The sequence below is a fragment of the Pogona vitticeps genome, chromosome 2, assembly GCF_051106095.1.
Source record: "Pogona vitticeps strain Pit_001003342236 chromosome 2, PviZW2.1, whole genome shotgun sequence".
Lineage (NCBI taxonomy): Eukaryota > Metazoa > Chordata > Lepidosauria > Squamata > Agamidae > Pogona > Pogona vitticeps.
The window spans coordinates 131,233,213-131,253,597 of NC_135784.1; the positions used below are offsets into that span (position 1 = coordinate 131,233,213).

Genomic DNA, 20,385 nt, shown 5'->3' on the forward strand with positions numbered 1-20,385 from the left:
AATAGTTGTAGAGGAATTTTAGGTAAATAAGAGAGACTGCCAAGCATTTCAGATTTATTCTGACAGGCAAGAAAAACTAGCATCCTGGACCAGTGAGTGTATGTTTCCTTAAAATTCTGTCAAAGGAAGAGCTGAGGGAACTAATTATGGCTTCTATGTGCCATAGAAATGATGCTAGCAAGATACTGTAGTACCTTCCTTCTTGCCTCAGGAAGAAGATTGTTTTGGCTTGAAATCAGAGATTAAAACCTGATCCATTAACTAACTGTAATTATTTAGCTGTTCTGTTGGCAGTCCAGGCAGTTGTAGATTATGTACCCTTTTCTATCTAGTATAGCTAAATAGAAAATTCACTCTCAATAGTGTGAACTTGTTGAAAGTGTGGAATAAGAGGGATAGCTTTTTTGGAGAGGTAGAGGAGGAAAACTTTGGCCCTGAGGCTTTAGCTTGTAGGTTACTGGCAGAGAAGGTACAACTGGAGGAGACATTGGAGCCCAAACAAATCTGGTTCTTTGTCTGTGTCTGACAGTTCCTTGTTTTTGGCAGGAAACGACAAGAGAGAAGGTTCTTTAAATACAAACTCTTTCTTAGCAAAACTTGGTGATTTCTCAGCAACCACCTCAGTTGGGTCAACTTGTTCAATACTGACAGAAAAATCTGCGCACAACAAGGGCAACGTTTCTTCATAACTGTTTTTCTTTAACGGAAGGCCTGTCTGAATCGCTCCTGGTCCATTGGCTTTCTCAAACAGCCACTCCTCACTGCGCAGATCGTTCCGCAACAAGGATGACGAGACCAGTCTCCTTCGGGTGGCTTCTCGTTCGGTTGAACCAGTCCTGGTCAGATCACCTTCTTCCAAGGTCTCTGTCCTTGAGGGTACACTGAGACCGTCCATTCTTCTGGTCGTAGTCCTCCTATGATCAGTTTTCCTTCTTCCCCTTTTATCGCCGTTTCTTTGCGTTTCCTACTTTCTCAGCCCAATCCTTCCTTCTGTGGTATCTTAAACACTCTCGTTTCGCCTTCTACCTCTTGCCATTCTTCCTCTAACACCACTACTTTTCTCATCTCCCCCTCCTCCGATGTTAAGAAAACATCTATCTCCCTCCTTTTCTCTCCCCCGACTCCTCCCCCTCTTTTCCCGTCTTTAACTCCTTCATCCTCTCTATAACTTTCACTACCTCTTCCTTTCTTGACTCTCTATCCCTTTACTCCTCTTACAGACCTGTGAGGGGACGGCTCACTGTCTCTCTTCTCTTGTATCCTCTGGTTCACAAATAGATTGGAATGTGTGTTGATGTTAAATAACCTTTTATTCTGGAAAGTCATTTGAGAGCACTGGTTAGCATACAGGAGTGTTTGCTTTGTTACCGATATAATCACACGCATTGTTGCATACAGTGCTGTATAAATAATTAAAAGGATTCCTCCATTCAATGCAGCTTCCATCATAGTAGCTCAAGGGAATAGGAGTAGAGGAGTCCTATTGTCTGCTTGAATGGTTAGATTGATCTCATCAAAACAGACAGTGTGAATAGAAACCAGAGTCCTTGGCAAGATTTCAGAACAACACAGGAAGTTTAATCAGAGAAAACAGATAAGACTTTTAAATAGATTTGCTTAGGTAAAATTATTTCCAGACTGAGCAAACTTCATTGTAGAGGAGAAATATCGTTTTGGTAACAATAGAAAAGAATTATTTATCTGTGCTGGCCTCAGAGAGAAAAGACTGTGGGGTGTAATAGCTGGTGGTGTCTTTCTGGACATGACTATCACATCAGTTTTGCTGCCAGTGCATGCTTGCCAGCTTGATAACAATAAAGGAAGAAAGCATCCTGAAATGATTATTACTGGATAGGGAGAATAATAATGGAAGCTGGGAAGGTCTGCCAGTGTCCTTGGATTTCTGATAGTGGGCTGCTAGGAGGAAGAGCATTTGATTCAATAGGCTGAAGGAACCAGCACACTCTATTTTTAACTTAGTGTATTTCTTTCTCACCCTTCAGTCAGCCCATTTGGATCCTGCAATTCTAGTTATTCACTGACCTCTGCATGTTTAGTAGTGTGGAAGAAGTTCTGATATGACCAGAGCATCCTCATCCTCATCCTCATCCTCATCCTCATCCTTATTATTATTATTATTATTATTATTATTATTATTATTATTATTATTATTATTATTATTATTATTATTATTATTATTATTATTATTATTATCATCATCATCATCATCATCATCATCATCATCATCATCATTTTTATTATTATTATTATTATTATTATTATTATTATTATTATTATTATTATTATTATTATTATTATTATTATTATTATTATTATTATTAAAAAACTCCAAGCACGGTCGAAATTATAAAACATTGAGCGGTGTTATATAACAGATACAGGTTTTAACCAAAAACCTAAGTACAGTATCTGTTAAACATCAGTGCAGTATGTATGCTGTTCCTTATATTGCCATTTTTTTGTAGCTCTGATGGTGTGATTTCCAAGGTCTGTAACCACTTATAGTACTGTGTGAAAGTTCTTGATATTGTTCCCAAAGCCCCAATGACTACAGGGACCACTGAAGTGCGTTTCAACCACAAGCAAGATGTTTCAATAGCCAGGTCTCTGTATTTTGTTAGTTTTTCCAATTCTTTATCTTCAGCTCTGGCATCCCCTGGAATTGCAATGTCAATTTATTCATTCTATTACTACTATGTCTGGTGTGTTATGTTCAAGGGATCTATCAGTTTGGATCCAGAAATCCCACAATATCTTGACTTCCTCATTTTCTGACACCTTCTCTACCTGACGTTCCCATGGGTTTTTGGAAGCTCGCAAGTTATATTTTTGTTGGGTGTTTTTGTTTCTTTGTTTGTTTTACATAATGACCAGTGCACTAATTTTGCCACTCTTATCATGTCTAGTTTTGTAATCTGTTTGTGCAATCTTTGGACATTCATAGATGAGGTGTGATTCAGTTTCATCTCTTTCTTAGCATCATTTTGGCTCTCCCACTTCTTGGTGCTGAAATGGCAGGAATTTAACTTAGAATTGCTAGTGAGTGGGTACGAGTTGTAGGAGATCTAAAGAAGAAGATGAAATCCTGATTCCTCATTGAAGTCTCAAAGAGCCAGGATTCCCAATCCTGTCTCTAGCCCCCCACATTGGAGACCATAGTAAAATGATCCAAGGCTACATTTTTGTTTCCAGTGGTGTGTTTTTATTCCTCAATGTATGAAAGAAAATTACAGCTAATGTGAGGCTGTTCTGTATCTTTTAATGCTGCTGCTTTCCTGTGCTCCTGATTTTTAAAGCCTGTGGTTCTTCCAGGAGTGCAGTTGACTAACTAGCTTCTTCCTAAAACTTACTTCATGAATTCCGATCATTCCTCCAAACATGCATAAGATTATAAAACCAAATGGACTTCTCTAAATAGTTAGATGGTCCTTCCTTGCCTCTGTCTTCATCATAGTAAAGGTTTGCTTGGTCAGTGGCCTTCTAATCCCACAGAGATATAAGAGTTTCCTGAGGTCCTGTAGGGAAGGGACTCAGCTATCCGGGCTCTTTTGGCTATTTTGAGTGAAGGCAGGTTCTTTTCCAGTTCACTTCACATTCTCTGGTCTTACAAAGCCTGTTATACACCTTTTAAAAACATGTGGTATCTCATTATCAAGTAAGGAGAGATGTAGATTGATCAGACAAAGAGGAGGTGCTAATTTGAAATGCTTATTGATCAAAAAATGTGCACTTTTTTCAGCCTATAACATTAGAGATTCAGGCATAGTTTTTATAGTCTTCTGCAGGGGTGGGGAGTCTGTAGCCCTCCCAGTAGTTGTTAGCCTATTTATTTATGTTTATTTGTTTATTTATTCAATTTGTATCCCACTCCCATTAGTGTCAAGGCACTACGCTGGCCAGTTACAACACATGTAATAGAAAACAAGAATAAAAATAGAAACACTAAAAGCAGCAATGGTAACTTAAAAAAAAACAGATGGTACCGACTAATTATGTAAAACCAGAGCGGATGGAGGAAAGGGGGGGGAGAAGAGGAGGGAGAAAAAAGGGGGAGAAGGTGGTCAGCTGGTGTTGGTGTGGAAAGGGGACTACAGTTCCCATCTTCCCTTATTCTTGGCCAAGCTGGCTGAGTCTGATGGGACTTGGAGTTCAAGAGTCACAGGTTCCTCTTTTCTGCTGCAGTGGTTAAGACATTGAACATGGAAGCAGGATGACTGTGATTCAAGTCTCATCTCACTGTAAGCAGCTGTCACTCAGCTCAGCATCTGCTATTCTTTAGCATCAGCCAATTGCTTGCAGACGGGATGGCTTCTTCGTGCCCTCGAAGCAGTTGGAACAGTGTATAAGGCACAATATAAGTGCTGTTTTATAATAAAAGGGGTTATGTCATATTTAGACTTCTCATGGCATGGTATTCCACTCTGTTAAGGAGCTGTGTTGTTTTTTCCCCCAGGGATGTGAGGCAGAGAATTCAACAAAAAATAGCTCTTGCATTCGGTATCAGCTCCTCTTCCATGCATTTGACGAAGCCAACCTTTTTCTCCAGAATTAACAACTCCGAAGCCAAGACAACCCACGATGAATATTGGCACCCACATATTGACAAGGTAGGTAAGTGGGATGCTGAACAGGAAAATAACAAGCAAAGCCGTTTTTCCCCCTCTTAATTTTATCTACAGTCTGCAATGTGTTACGTATATAAAGGATTACAGTCTAATCATTGCATTACTGAGCTAGCTAATCTAGTGATTAGCACTTCAGTCCTGTGTGTGATGAGAAATACCTCCTACTAAGCTTTGTTTATGAATAAGGATGCTCCAATGTTGAGAAGCATGCTGGGCTGAAGAAGCAAAGTAAAGCCATGCACCTGTTGCAGAAGGATGACTGCAGCTAGTGCTTAGGTCTGAGGTGCAGTTAACCACCCTTCTTCCTTCCTTGTGTGGTAAAAAGAGAAAGGGGAGTGAATCGCTCTTGGCTGATGTTCCCAGGGTCTGTCGGAGCAGCCACCCCTTGGCTCCCACTCCTGCTTTGACAGCACGCGGCACTGAGGAGAGGAAGCAAATTCTCCTCAGCTGAGCCTTCCAGAAGCCCGAGGAGTCCTAGACGGGGACTCTGCTGTCTCCCAGAAGTGCCAGCTTTGCAAGGGATATTTGTCTCTTTTGGACTGTAACTCCCAGAGTTCACCAAGAATTCCCCCAGGCAGAATCCCGGATGCCACAGCCCGAAGAAAGGGAGTTTATAGACGACTTTTTCTCGCCTCCCTGTGGGCCAAGTCTTTGAGGGAGTCTCGAGGGAGCCTGGAACATGTAGGTCCATGAGAGGTGCCTTCTAGAAAGCCAACAGGCAGCGAGACTAACCATCTCATGCTCCTTTGACCCCCCCCCCAACCTTTATACCACTTTCAGGCACCACCTGGGGGGGAGTTTTCTTTTTCTTGAAAAGCCAACCGAATGGTGATGGAGGCCCACACAGAAGTAAGCAAAAAACTCTTTGAGATTCTGTTTTTGGGTTGCAGTTCCCGGAGTTCCACCTGGGGGGGATTCTTGGCAAGTTCTGGGAGTTTCATTCCCAAAGAGATGAAAGTCCTGTCCCTATTACTGGCAAGAACAAGAGATTTAGTCCCTGTTACTTCTAATCAGAGGCTGGATATAAGAGAGGCTCCTCTTTCTCCAGGAAGTGGGAGCTCAGAAGAAGCTGTTGATGGGGAAGATCCAGCAGCCAAGGTAGACTAGGCAGACCCATAGGATGGGAAGTCCTCTCCCCAGCATACAGGATCAGGCTTCAGATTGCTGTTATTCTCCCCGCCCCTGCAGACTATAGGAAATTCAGTGCTTCTGGCGGAAATTCAGGTCAATGTTTTGTGTCCAAATCAAATACCACTGTGGAGCCCAGTGAGTCTTCCTTGGTTTTCTTGATAGATTTGCATAACTTTTCCTCCTAAGAATCTAATAGATATAACCAGACCTACAGATGTCTCAAAGTCAGCATTTTAAACTGTTTATCTAATATGAACTCATTTGCAGCTTGGTGGCATAAGAGGTAACTTGAATACGTGACTTTAAAAATGGTTTGGTGGTCGTGCTGTGCTTATTTACATTTCTGCTCAACGCCTGCTTATTGTAGGCCCTGTAAATTTGTGTACGATGTAGGAAGCTGAGACTTCACATAGTTGGCACACGATGGCTGTGGGTAGTTGTAAAAACAAGCTGGCAAAAGACCCAAAGCAGAAACAGAAAGATAATAGGCCAGTAGCCAGCTACTGTGTAATTATTTTAGAATGATATATGTGTTCTTCTGGAAAGGGCACTTGACCTGCAGAAAATCTTGCCATGTTTATATCTAGACTTGCTAACAGAAAATGTGCCCTGATCTAGTATTTCCAGAATGCCACTTCTTCCTTGAATATTAACTCTGTCCGTAAATCTTTTCGTATTTAAATGATTTTGCTGGGTTTAATTCGCAATTCCACTTAAACAACTTTCCTATCAAAAACAACCCCCAGTGCTGTTTTGAAAAATTTGAAACATGCAGTGTATCTCAACATATGCTTTCTTTTTCTCTCCTGAATTTATGGATTCTTTTCCATTCTCTATGTATTGGGAAAGTAGCCAGGATGAAAACACAAATAGAATCTGTAATGGAATAGTTGATATGAGCAAGCTTAAGCAGCAGAAGTTTAGCAAATAAAGCATCTCCATTTGTTTTCTGCTGTTTGAATGAGGAAGTCACAGCGTTGTATAGTGGAGTCTCGACTTTCGTTCGGCTCCACTTACAAACTTTTCGACCTACGGACTTCTCTGGCCGCAAAGTTTCACTTCAACTTGCAGCTGGAGAATTGACCTACGGACCAGAAGGGAGAGGTGGGGAAAGCACCAAATTCAAATTTGGCGCTTTCCCCGCCTCCCCCTTCCAGTCCGTAGGCTGCAGGTCTAAGCCCCAAAAACCCAAAGCTGACAGCGGGCGCAGGGCGGCTTTCGGCTTTCCAGCTTCCAAAGGTGCGAGCAGGGGGAGGCGGGGAAAGCCAAAAGCCACTCTGCGCCAGCTGTCAGCTTTGGGCTTTCAGGGTTTAGAAAGCTGGACCCACTGGCCTCTTGCCTCCTGTCCCCAGTGCCCAGTGGGTCCAGCTTTCTAAGCCCTGAAAGCCCAAATCTGACCGCGTACTCAGAGTGGCTTTCGGCTTTCCCCGCCTCCCCCCGTTCGCAGCTTTGGAAGCCGAAAGCCGCCCTGTGCCCGCTGTCAGCCTTCGAGCCTTAGAAAGCTGGACCCACTGGTCTCTTGTCTCTTGTCCCCAGTGCCTTCTGCCTCCTGTCCCACGGGGGGGATGGGAGGCAGAGGACAGAGGGGACAGAAGGCAGAGGGCAGCGGGTGCAGCTTTGGAAGCCCCGGATTTTTTTCTTGGGCCAGTTATGGATGAATGGGTTTTCAATGCATTCCTATGGAAAATGGAGCCTCAACCTACAGAATTTTCGATCTGCGGCCACAGTTCCAATACGGATTAATTCTGTAAGTCGAGGGTTCACTGTAATACTTGCTCCACCTGTTGCACCACCAGACGGAAAATGCTTCTTCCACTTTCCTTGATTTTTTAAAAAATAAGATGTCTGATCTTTCAAGCATTACTGATCCTACTGATGCCTCCTGCTGCTGTGCAAAATTCCTTGTCCATCCTTTTGGAACACTAGGCTACTCCTCCCGCCCCCATAAGGTACACTGAGACACAGTGACTTTGCCCATTCGGGAGCCTATAGGAAGCTGGAAGAGGTGTGATACAGTCTGTTTCATTTAACTCTCTTCCTTAATTTGTTCTTGGGAAGGGAGGTGGTTCTTGGGGGGGAGTAGCTGTTATTTTTTTTAATGATGTCCTTTCAGTAGCAAGGTACATTTGAGTTTCTTTGATCAGACAGAATGGCTGCCTTGAAAACATGTCCTTAGCTCCAAAGCGAAAGCAGATCTGCATTAATTTTTTTGCCTTGGGGAAGCTCAACAGAATGCACACTTCCTCAGTAAAGCATTCCAAAAAGTCCTCTTCATTTCATTAGTGAAGCTCTGGCAAATTCCTAGAACATCTTTTCATGTTCAAAAGGTCATTTCCTATCTGAAATATGGAACCAGGACCTATGCAGGAACAAAAATCATTTTCTAAGGAAAGCATCTTGTTGTTTGCTTAGTGATATATTTAAAGTATTCTGGCACATTGAAGTGTAAACACAGTACTTATACAATCATAAAGAGCAGGCCTTCAAACATATTCTACAGGAAAAACAGTGAAGAGCATTTGAAAGGTTCCAATATGGCTTGCTCTGTTGGAGCTACTTCTGGTCGAGTTAGTAAATGTTTCTCAAGCAAAAAAAAATAAATAAAAATAAAACATTATCAGCCAGTAGTCAAGAATTGCAAAGATAAGTAGGATAAGTATCTAAAAGTAATTACTGGGGATCCAGAGAATTAAAAAAAGTAAAATAAAGCTACAGTAATTGCACAATATTTGCAAAATGAATATACAAGCATGGGACTTTTGTTCAAGCTTTATATATTTGGCAGTAAGGGAAGGGCTTCAATTAAGTTCCACAGACATATATTTCAGCTAGCCAGAAATTTCTGATTAGCTGAGATATTGACAAGAGGCATAGTCTAATCTTCACGATGTCCATTTACAATGCGAGCTCTTCAGGGTAGATCTTCACATGTATGCCATGGATTTTTCAGCATCTTCTTGTTGCTGCTTCTTACTGTTAACTTAGCCGGGAGGAGTTGGGTGGTTAATTCTTAATCTGCCATTTAGAATTAACCAGCCATATTACCTCACTTCCCTCCTTTGCAAGTTTCTGGATAAAGCACAATCCAGACTGTCTGAACAGTGTGAGGGAGCAAGATAGCCATAGAAGATGCAAATAGAAATCAAATCCACCCAACACTCCCAGTTAAGAAAATTTCTTATAGGAAAAAAAGGGGGTCCTGGAAGTAAAACAATGAATAAATTGAGAAACTAACTAAACCAGCAATGCCGGCCTGTTATCTCAGGCTAACAGAGTAGCAAAGCCTATGACAGGAACCTTTTGTTAGCATTCTGTTTGGTGTCAGGTGGGTTTGAAAAGGATCGCTCACTTTTCCAGGGCCTATGTTGCTTGTTCACAGGTGAGTTTGATAGACAACCACTAGCTCCACAGCCAGAGAGTAAGAGGTTCATGTAGGTAGGAGAGACTCAAGAAAAAGGAGAGTTGATGACAGTGGATATAGTGAAAATTGATCAGGGAAGAAGCTAATGCCTTAATGTCAGGCTCCTTTGTGTAAATGAAGAGCCCCAAGATGGACACGAGGCTACAGTTGCAGCCATAGTGGGGAACATTAAGAGGACACTAGTATTGTGTTCTGGACCATCATAGCCGTTGTTGTTATTGGTTATCAGAGGCTAATACACCATACTTAAGGAACAGTTGTAGAAGCCGTGAGACTATGAATGTCTGCATTCAGTAACACTAGCCATGAAATCCCAGTGAACAACATTAATTTAATTTGTCATTTGAGCTATGAGCAGTAGTATTAATTTGGCTGCTCATCTACTTTCTCCCCTGGTGGAAATCACGATTAAATTGTCTCTATGATGGCATTGAAATATACTCCCAATCACATGGGAACTGCTTATCTAAGAGTACAGTATCTCAGTTTGGCTGATGACTAAATGTAATGATCTGACTATGTGAGTGGTGCTGATGACGCTTGAGAAGAAAGAATCACTTTGTTTTTCTCTCCCACTGTAACACATCTTCCTATTCGTTTCCCCCACTTATTTCTTATTCATTAGTATCTATTTTGTTCTCTTCCAACACTATCACTCCACCTTCCCTGGCAGTTTTTGTAAGCCGTGTGAAGTTTTTGAGCACCATCTGACATTGAGATAGTTCAGAAGGAGTCCACTCACCAAAAACAAACATTTCGGGTTGAAGGATAAAAACACATTAAGAAAAGCTGCCTCTCCCTCTTTGTTGACCTGCTTCATCCTGTCCTTTCCTTGTGAGTCCATCTGTGCATCTTTCTTCCTAAACCTGTAATTTTCTTGGGCTGTTTCTCGGGCAAGTTTTAAAAGCTTGGGAATTGACAATAAAATCATTCTCAGAGATTTTTCTCATAGGGACATAGATCTTCAGAACCATTGACAGCATGTGGTAATATGGATACCTATGACTACCCACGAGTCTTAGTGTGGCCCCTAAAATCCCTGTCCCTCCATATTTTAAAACTTATTTCAAGCACTTTTTGTCCTCATAAAGTCCATTTGTATTCTTTAGGTCCTAGTTTTGAGAGACCACCTGGGACTCCTGCATAACCCCAGCAATTTATATATTTTTAACAATGTGGTCACTAGAGGGCACAATAGGACCTTTCCGGCAAATAAAATCTTAATGTTGGTAAGAAACATGGTCTAAGGTTGGATATGGGAGCAATCTTCCAGGGGTCCAGGGATGGGCATGTGTAGCCACCAAACCATTGAAAGTCACCAACCCCTGGTGTAGTTGCAACAGATCCCACATGGTATATGAGATCCTGAGGACTCTTTTGAGGACTTCATCTAGCAAAATTTGAATACACAATGCTAGGATTCCAGCTATGTGCCTACAGGTGTGTGTATATGCAGGTACACACACTCTTTAAAATACTTGATCTACACATCAAGTTATTTTCTTGAAATTCCTCAGAGATTTGAACAAGAGTAGGTTTTCAGGGAAGTCAACCTGATATGATGTTATAATCCAGTGTAATAGTATCTGTCCTAAAGAGGTTTTTAAACAAAAATATATGTTGAAAAATCCCCAGACACACAGTTCTCAATCTATTGCAAAGGAATGATTATGGGGTTAGATATTTAAGCTTGTTTTCCTTCTAGGTGACCTATGGCTCCTTTGACTACACCTCATTGCTTTACCTTTCTGACTACTCAGAAGACTTTGGTGGCGGTCGGTTTGTCTTTATGGATGAAGGTGCAAATAGGACTGTAGAACCTCGAGCAGGTAGAGTTATTTTCAGTACACACGTCCTAGTAATCCATGTTAATTCTTTAATTTTTTTTACCCTGAAAGTCTTTGTATGTGTGTGTGTGTGTGTGTGTGTGTGTGTGTGTGTGTGTGTGTGTCTGTCTGTCTGTCTGTCTGTCTGTCTGTCTGTCCAGTAGCACCTCAGCTTACGAAATTAATACATTCTCCAGAACGTTACATAATGAAGAAAATTCGTAAAACAAAACACAGAATTGACATATGAACGGGGATGGCGCTACAAACCTCCAGACACAATGCATCCTGGGGAAACTTTCTTCGCAAACTGAAAACCCCTGAAAAAAATTGTAAACCAAGGCACTATTTTCAATGAATTTACGTTCGTAAGCTGAAAATTACATAAACCTAGGCGTTTGTAAACCGAGGTAGTAATGTATGTATGTATGTATGTATGTATGTATGTATGTATGTATGTATGTATGCATGCATGCATGCATGCATGCATGCATGCATTGTGTGCCCTCAAGTCGATTCTGACTTCTGGCAACCCTTTCCAGAGTTTTCCAGGTAGAGAATACTTGGAAGTGGTTTCTCATTCTTTTTTTCTGCAGGTGTCCTGGGACTGTGCCGCAGACTGGCTCTATAGGCAGGGATTGACTTCCCATCCTTTGCCTCCACAGCTAGATACTTAACACCACTCAACTGTCCCGCCAGCTGATCCATGGTTTACCATTTGTTAATCTGTTCTTTGTATGGTGCACATTCTAAATGTTTGTCCTATTACTTTTTTTAAAAAAAAGTCCTTTCCAACTTGTCAAACCTTTTTGTGAAAGTTGGTTCTCAGAACTGAGTAAGTTAGTCCAGAGACACCTTTTGGTAAAGCAGAATGATTCTTTTTAGTTTCCTGGAAATTCCTTTGAAAGAATTACTCTGTGCATCTCTTTGGTGATATGGTTTATCTACTTATTTTTTTTTGTGATTAAAAAATGGGAATTACTGTATTTAGAAATGCTCTTGTACAATGGCTCATCTTTAATCTGTATTTATTCATTCCAACAGTGTTGTTTCTGTCCTTGGTGAATACAGTATCACTTTACTATAAAGTGGTTCTTCTTATTAATGTTGCTTTGCTTTTTTAGTGTTTGTATTGAGTACTTGCTTGAAACCATAGCGATGAAGGATATTTTCTGTTAAGAGAGCAAAACCCAGTGCCATGTTATGAAAGGGCATTCTGACACGGTTGCTTAGTCTCTCCTTATGTTTTCAGGATGGTGAAAGCAATCTTAGTATCAGACACGTGTTTTTTTTTTAAAAAAATAAACCTTGTAAGTGATAATAGAAATGGAAAAGAGAGTAGTAAATTGAACCACTGTCCTGGTGAGGTTAAATAGGAGTTGAGCAAGAAAAGATTTATTTTGAAAGGACTGTTTTTGTTAAAAAAAAACTTTTTCTGAACTTCCCAAGCACCCATTGATTCAGTGGCTCTTCTTTAGTTGGGACAAATTACCGGATTTAGGCCAGAGAACCCGAGGCAGGGGAAGGAGTTTAACTATGCCTTTCTGCCTTTGTAACCAAAGGTTTGGGGAACATTTTCCTACTCACTTCCAACTCTGGAGCTTCTTTTTGAATAGAAATTTCCAAGGAGCTCGTCTTGCTAGTCTGTTGCAGCAAGAACAACAGAGACTTATGGCATCATAAAGAAACAGAAGTTCTGTTTGTCATAACCCTTTGTGGACCACAGCTTACTTCGTCTGATTGATGCAGTACAGTATTTGAGGCACATCTTTAAAGGCTCGCTGGTTATGATTTTGGGGGCTGGATAGAATGAAATGAGATTCAGAAAATGACACCTGCTTTACTAGCAGTGGTCGTCAACATTCAGAGGGATGGAGGACCTAAATATCCTGGCAATAGTAAGGTCAGGTACACCAGTCAGTTACTCTCTAAGGTAAATGAGTGCATTTGAAGAATCTGAAGGATTCCCTACACTTTGGAAGATGTGGGCTGTGCCCACAAAAGTTGATGGCAAATAAAACTTGCTAGTCTTAAAAGTGCCATAAATCTTTTTGTTGTTCTTAAATAATTTCTCTGCAATGGGTTCTGTGGAAGGGAGATAAACAACACCAGCTCCATTTAGCGAAGAGTAGGAAGGGGAAGGATCGAGGTTCTCTAGAGCCAATACAGTGGGGTCTTGACTTGAGAACTTAATCCGTATTGGAAGGCGGTTCTCAAGTCAAAAAGTTCTCAGGTCAAATCTGCATTTCCCATAGGAATGCATTGAAAACCATTTGATCCGTATCTGCTCTTTTCCGTCCATAGAAACTAATGGGAAGCTGCTATTCTGCCTTCGACCACTAGATGGGGATATTTTGTTTCTTTTTTTCTTAGGTCAAGAAAGGTTCAGGGAAGGCAGGGAAAAGACAGTCCAGGCAGTACAGTACCAGGCAGTCTGAAGACTGTCTCCCAATCCACTCTCTAAACGCTGGGAGGAGTGAGGAAGCAGACAGGCACCCTTTTCACTGGCCAACAGTTAACTGAAAGTTCACATTTTGCACTTTCCCTGCCTCCCACGTGAGTTTTTTTCAGTTTGTAACTCAAATCTAAGTACTTAAGTCAAGTCAATATTATCCTATGAGAGTGGTTCTTAAGTCAAAATGTTCTTAACTCGGGCCGTTCTTAAGTCAAGACCCCACTGTAGTCATTTTTCTCCGAGTTCCTCCTTTCCTTCTTCTTTCCATTTTTGGAATTCCTTTGAAGAAGCACTTTCCTCTGCCTTGTGGAATAGCTTTCTCAGGACAGATCTCCGTCTCCAAGAGCAGAGCTTGAACCCTTCTTGCATATTTAATCTCTGAAGCTATAAAAAACAAAATTGTTCTGTCTTCCACCTCATAGCCTTCAAATATTTGGCTATCATAGGGCCTCTCAGTCTTCTCCTCTCTAGTTAATCATGCCTATCCTCCCTCAGCTGTTTCTCGTGGCTCATGGTTTCCAGAACTTCTTCTGGCCCGGTTTTCCTTCTCTATACATGTTCCAGCTTTGTTAGCCTTGGTTTCTCCTTCTTCCATGTCTGTAAATTGAAAAAAATAAGTTGCAGTACTTTCATTTTCAAAAAGTAAGCACTATTGTGGCAAACTACTTTAGCCAGGGAGTGTTTGTGAAGGTTTACTGTAGAAGGACTGAGTATTCATTTCCCTTTTGTGTGTCTTGTGCTTTTGGTTTCTTCTAGCCCTGCTAGCGCAGCTGCAGACTTCCTGTGTCACTTTCCCTCTCTGTTTATCTCTGCTCTTCAGTGGCACAATCTCTAATTGTTTTATAGCTGAATTCTATACTTTATTCAATTAAATGTTGTTGCGCTTGAAGTTTCCATGAAATCCGGAGGCCTTTCTGTTACATAGTTGGCCACTGGCTTCAGAGAGACATGAAACTCCGGTCAAATGGATTGCTCTGGCTAAGAACGACACGCGAGGGGCGTTAGTGTTTGTCTTCTGTGAGTTCATGGGTACCGGTGATGAGGTTGCCTCGTCTCAGGCTTACTCCTGAGCTTCAGTGTTTGGGGTCTGTTCTCCAAATCTCACACTTTGGAACTGAAATTTCGCAGAATGGGACAGTGTCAGCTGCCACCCTAGATGTCGAGGTTTATTCTCAAAACATGCAATTTAAATATGCTTGGAAGCATCCTTGGTTTTTGCATGTTCTAGAGCTGCTGCTCCCCTTCATGGATTGCTGCCTTGTCGTGGCGAAGGGGCTTGAGTAACTCAGAGAAGCTATGGGCTATGCCGTGCAGGGACACCCAAGACGGACAGGACATAGTGGAGAGTTCCGATTAAACGCAATCCACCTGGAGTAGGAAATGGCAAGCCACTCCAGTATCTTTCCCAAGAACGCCCCATGATCAGAAACAAAAGGCTAAAAGATATGACGCTGGAAGATGGGCCCCTCAGGTTGGAAGGCGCCCAACATGCTACTGAGGAAGAGTGGAGGACAAGTACAAGTAGCTCCAGAGCTAATGAAGTGGTAGGGCCAAAGCCGAAAGGACGCTCAGCTGTGGACGTGCCTGGAAGTGAAAGGAAAGCCCAATGCTGCAAAGAAAAATACTGCATAGGAACCTGAAATGTAAGATCTATGAACATTGGGAAGCTGGAGGTGGTCAAACAGGAGATGGCAAGAATAGACATCGACATCCTGGGCATCAGTGAACTAAAATGGACAGGAATGGGCGAATTCAGCTCAGATGATTATCATATCTACTGTTGTGGGCAAGAATCCCATAGAAGGAATGGAGTGGCCGTCATAGTCAACAAAAGATTGGGAAAAGCTGTAATGGGATGCAATCTCAAAAATGATAGAATTATGTCAATACGAATCCAAGGCAGACCTTTGAACATCACAATAATCCAAGTTTATGCACCAACCACCATTGCTGAGGAGACTGAAATTGAGCAATTTTATGAAGATTTACAACACCTTCTAGAACTGACACCAAAGAAAGATGTTCTTCTCATTCTAGGGGACTGGAATGCTAAAGTAGGGAGCCAAGAGATAAAAGGAACAACAGGGAAGTTTGGCCTTGGAGTTCAGAACGAAGCAGGACAAAGTTTTGTCAAGAGAACAAGCTGGTAATCACAAACACTCTTTTCCAACAACACAAGAGGTGACTCTATACAAGGAAATCACCAAATGGGCAATATCGAAATCAGATTGATTATACAGTGGTGCCTCGCTTAACGAGCGCACCGTTTAACGAAGAATCCGTATAGCGATCCCTTTTTGGGGATTGCTATACGGATCTGCCCCAATCGCCGCACTCGCTTTGCGACGATTGGGGTGTCCAGTGGCCATTTTGGAGCCGCCGATCAGCTGATCGGCGGCTCCAAAATGGCCGCCGGACGCGAAAACATCGCTGGAGGGGTAAGTTTGGACACTTATTGGAACGCATTAAACTAAGTTTAATGCGTTCCAATAGGCTTTCCTTGCCCGTACAGCGATGTTTTCGCATAGCGAAGGTTAATCCGGAACGGATTAACCTCGCTATACGGGGCACCACTGTATTCTCTGCAGCCAAAGATGGAGAAGCTCTATACAGTCAGCAAAAACAAGACCTGGAGCTGACTGTGGCTCTGATCATCAGCTTCTCATAGCAAAATTCAAGGTTAGACTGAAGAGAGTAGGAAAAACCACTGGGCCACTCAGGTATAATCTAAACCAAATCCCTTATGAATACACAGTGGAAGTAAAGAACAGATTTAAGGAACTAGATTTGGTGGACAGAGTGCCTGAAGAACTTTGGATAGAGGCTCGTAACATTGTCCAGGAGGCAGCAACGAAAACCATCCCAAAGAAAAGGAAATGCAAGAAAGCAAAGTGGCTGTCCAATGAGGCCTTAGAAATAGCAGGGAAGAGAAGGGAAGCTAAATGCAAGGGAGATAGGGAATGTTACAGAAAATTGAATGCAGACTTCCAAAGAATAGCAAGGAGAGACAAGAGGGGCTTCTTAAATGAACAATGCAAAGAAATAGAAGAAAATAACAGAAAAGGAAAAACCAGAGATCTGTTCAGGAAAATTGGAGATATTAGAGGAACATTTTGCGCAAAGATGAACATGATAAAGGACAAAAATGGGAGGGACATAACAGAAGCAGAAGACGTCAAGAAGAGGTGGCAAGAATACACAGAGGAATTATATCAGAAAGATTTGGATATCCTGTACAACCCAGACAGTGTAGTTGCTGACCTTGAGCCAGACATCCTGGAGAGTGAAGTCAATTGGGCCTTAGAAAGCCTGGCTAACAACAAGGCCAGTGGAGGTAATGGCATTCCAGTTGAACTATTTAAAATCTTGAAAGATGATGCTGTTAAGGTGCTACATTCAATATGCCAGCAAGTTTGGAAAACCCAACAGTGGCCAAAGGATTGGAAAAGATCAATCTACATCCCAATCCCAAAGAAAGGCAGTGCCAAAGAATGCTCCAACTACCACACAATTGCACTCATTTCACACGCTAGCAAGGTTGTGCTCAAAATCCTGCAAGGTAGGCTTTCAGCAGTATGTGGACCGAGAACTCCCAGAAGTACAAGCTGGATTCCGAAGAGGCAGAGGAACTAGAGACCAAATTGCTAACTTGCGCTGGATTATGGAGAAAGCCAGAGAGTTCCAGAAAAATATCTACTTCTGCTTCATTGACTATGCAAAAGCCTTTGACTGTGTGGACCACAGCAAACTATGGCAAGTTCTTAAAGAAATGGGAGTGCATGACCACCTTATCTACCTCCTGAGAAACCTATACAGTATGTGGGACAGAAAGCAACAGTTAGAACTGGCTATGGAACAACTGATTGGTTCAAAACTGGGAAAGGAGTACGATAAGGCTGTATATTGTCCCCCAGCTTATTTAACTTATATGCAGAATACATCATGCGGAAGGCTGGACTGGATGAATCCCAAGCCAGAATTAAGATTGCTGGAAGAAATATCAACAACCTCAGATATACAGATGATAGCACTCTGGCGGCAGAAAGTGAGGAAGAATTAAAGAACCTTGTAATGAGAGTGAAAGAGGAGAGTGCAAAAAATGGTCTGACACTCAACATCAAAAAACTAAGATCATGGCCACTGGTCCCATCACCTCCTAGGAAATAGAAGGGGAAGACATGGAGGCAGTGTCAGATTTTATTTTTCTGGGCTCCATGATCACTGCAGATGGAGACAGCAGCCACGAAATTAAAAGACGCCTGCTTCTTGGGAGGAAAGCGATGACAAATCTTGACAGCATCTTAAAAAGCAGAGACATCACCTTGCCAACAAAAGTCCGAATAGTCAAAGCTATGGTTTTTCCTGTAGTGATGTACAGAAGTGAGAACTGGACCATAAAGAAAGCAGACCGCCGAAGAATTGATGCCTTTGAATTGTGGTGCTGGAGGAGGCTCTCGAGAGTCCCCTGGACTTCAAGGAGAACAAACCTATCCATTCTAAAGGAAACCAAGCCTGAGTGTTCACTGAAAGGACAGATCCTGAAGCTGAGGCTCCAGTACTTTGGCCATCTCATGAGAAGAGAAGACTCCTTGGAAAAAACCTTGATGTTAGGAAAGTGTGAGGGCAAGAGGAGAAGGGGATGACCGAGGATGAGATGGCTGGACAGTGTCTGTGAAGTAACCAACATGAATTTGACACAACTCCGGGAGGCAGTGGAAGATAGGAGGGCCTGGCGTGCTCTGGTCCATGGGGTCACAAAGAGTCGGACACGACTAAACGACTAAACGACGAAAACGAGAGCTGCTGCTGCTGCTATTACTGCTGGAATTCTCTTTCTGTCTCTGTCTCTCTCTCACACACACACATATACACTGAAACACGTTTTTAAAACTCTTGATGACAGCTCTACCTTATGACAACCCAAGAACCTGCTGCTAGGTCTCAGGCCTGCCAGTTACAGTGAGCTTACAACTGTGAAGTGTAATTTACCACTGTGGTGTTCACAGCTTCCTGGAGAGGTGCTACTCAACTGCTGGCAGTATTATAAATGTCAAGGACAGCAGACTAATGAATAATGAAGGATTACGGAAGGTACAGTGTAAAACATGAGGAAGGTACCAATTTGGGAAAGACATTTTAGGCTTCACGTGATTTTTTGCAGTCACTCCCTCTCTGCTGAGGACTGTGGTCCTGCAGGGGTTTGGACTGGGATCTCAAGCCATTGTCAGGACCTAACCAAATAAAAATGATTTCCAGGAACCTTTGGAGAAGTATTAAAGGGACTATAGGTGCCAGTGCTTGGAATGAGCCCCAAAGTGATCCATGGTTTTTTAATTGAGTAGATTTATTTAAGCAGAGGTCAGAGCTGAATGCCAATCCATTAAACAAATGTTCTCTTCCAGCCCTTCAGTTTCTATCCTGCAATTTCCCTGTTTTGAAAGCACCAAGAAGCTGTTTTAATGAGCTTTTTTCCCCTTAAGAAGCAGGATACAGTATTTGATTATATCTTTCATGTTCCCAACCACGTAAGATCCTAATATTGCTTCCATGCCAGTGTCCCATTATTTTCTTTGCCCTTTGAAATACATGAAACAATACTAATGGTGGTGATGATTATGATATGGATGATGATGGCTAGCATCTGTGATCTTCTTCAAGTTTATCGTTCTCTTGTGCTTTGGTGAAAGAGGCACCTATTCCAAGGAGTTCTCAGAGTAATAATGATAGCATGGCTTTCTTAGCACATGTTTACCAGCTAGTGATGAAAATAAAATCTGCTTTTCTAATATTTTGTTTGCTCAACCTAAATACTTTGTAGCTACAGGGAAATGTTTATTTACTGGCTGCAAGATGTGTACGTCTTGCACCCTGTTAATTCCAGCTATGCCTGTCAAATTATAAACAGATACAGTATTATTTTTTAATATGTTTATAAAACTGGATTAGCTTTGGAATTAAAATGACATACATCTGGAAAATCTTTTATTATTCCATAAGGGGAAAACTTGCTTTTAAGTAAGCCACATAGGCTTATTTTTTTAAATATAATGGAGACTGAAGAAGCTACTTGGATGAGTAGGGAAACATTTCAGCCTAACAAGAAAGAAGTCCAGTTGCCATGACTCAACTTCTAGATAATAGAGATTTGTGCCACATTATAAAACAGGGCTTTGATGCGGGTAAATGAGTGATATTCTTGGGTGCAACTTCTGCTGCCATCACTATAGAACAGTGGCTCCCAGCCTTGGAGAACCCAAGTGTTCTTAGACGTCCACTCCCAGAAACCTCAGGCAGAACAGCTGGTGGTGAAGGCTTCTGGGAGTAGCACTCCAAGAACACTTTGGTTACCTAAGGTTGGGAACCACTGCTATAGAATAATAGGGAATGTTTTGCAGTGAAAATGTGCACATCAAAACCACAAACTCATTTTTAAGTATTTCCTTGTTTTGGCTTCAACCAAATATTTATGAATTGTATAAAGACCTCTATGAATTATTAAATATTCAGGCAGCACTTACCTTCATCTTACAAGGAGGGTTGGCTTGCAGGTGTGCTTCACTTATTCTCAAGAGGTGCTTTATCATTTCGGTTGAAATGTTTTGGCAATTGGGTGCCTTTAAGTTCAGTGAGCGAGGCTCACTCATAAGCATCTCCTACATCTCTAGCCCTTGCTATGTTTCCTCAGCTGCCGCCGCCACAGATTAGAAGGCAGACACTGTTTTGAACCACTGAAGGTGTGACTACATTGACAGATAATACAAGAAATGCTCCATGATTGGGAGGGTCAGGTTTGCATTTATTCCCCATTGACTATACAGATACCTCTGTTCCCCCTGCTTGTACTTTTTCCTTCCGCCCCCCGGGAATCTGCTTCCTCCCCCCCTCCAATCAAATGCATTTCCATCT

At 41.9% G+C, this 20,385-nt stretch overlaps 1 protein-coding gene across 2 annotated transcripts in view; it reads left to right on the plus strand.

The window, feature by feature from the left end:
- OGFOD3 (2-oxoglutarate and iron dependent oxygenase domain containing 3) overlaps window positions 1–20,385 on the plus strand; it is a 56,591-nt gene that overhangs the window by 30,562 nt on the left and 5,644 nt on the right. Inside the window, exons 7-8 of one of the 2 annotated variants that reach the window (XM_020785925.3) lie at window positions 4,475–4,628; window positions 10,904–11,027. In XM_020785925.3, the coding sequence (XP_020641584.3) occupies window positions 4,475–4,628; window positions 10,904–11,027 (278 nt within the window). The remainder of the gene's footprint in view (window positions 1–4,474; window positions 4,629–10,903; window positions 11,028–20,385) is intronic. The other variant, XM_072990446.2, reaches the window with a different exon arrangement.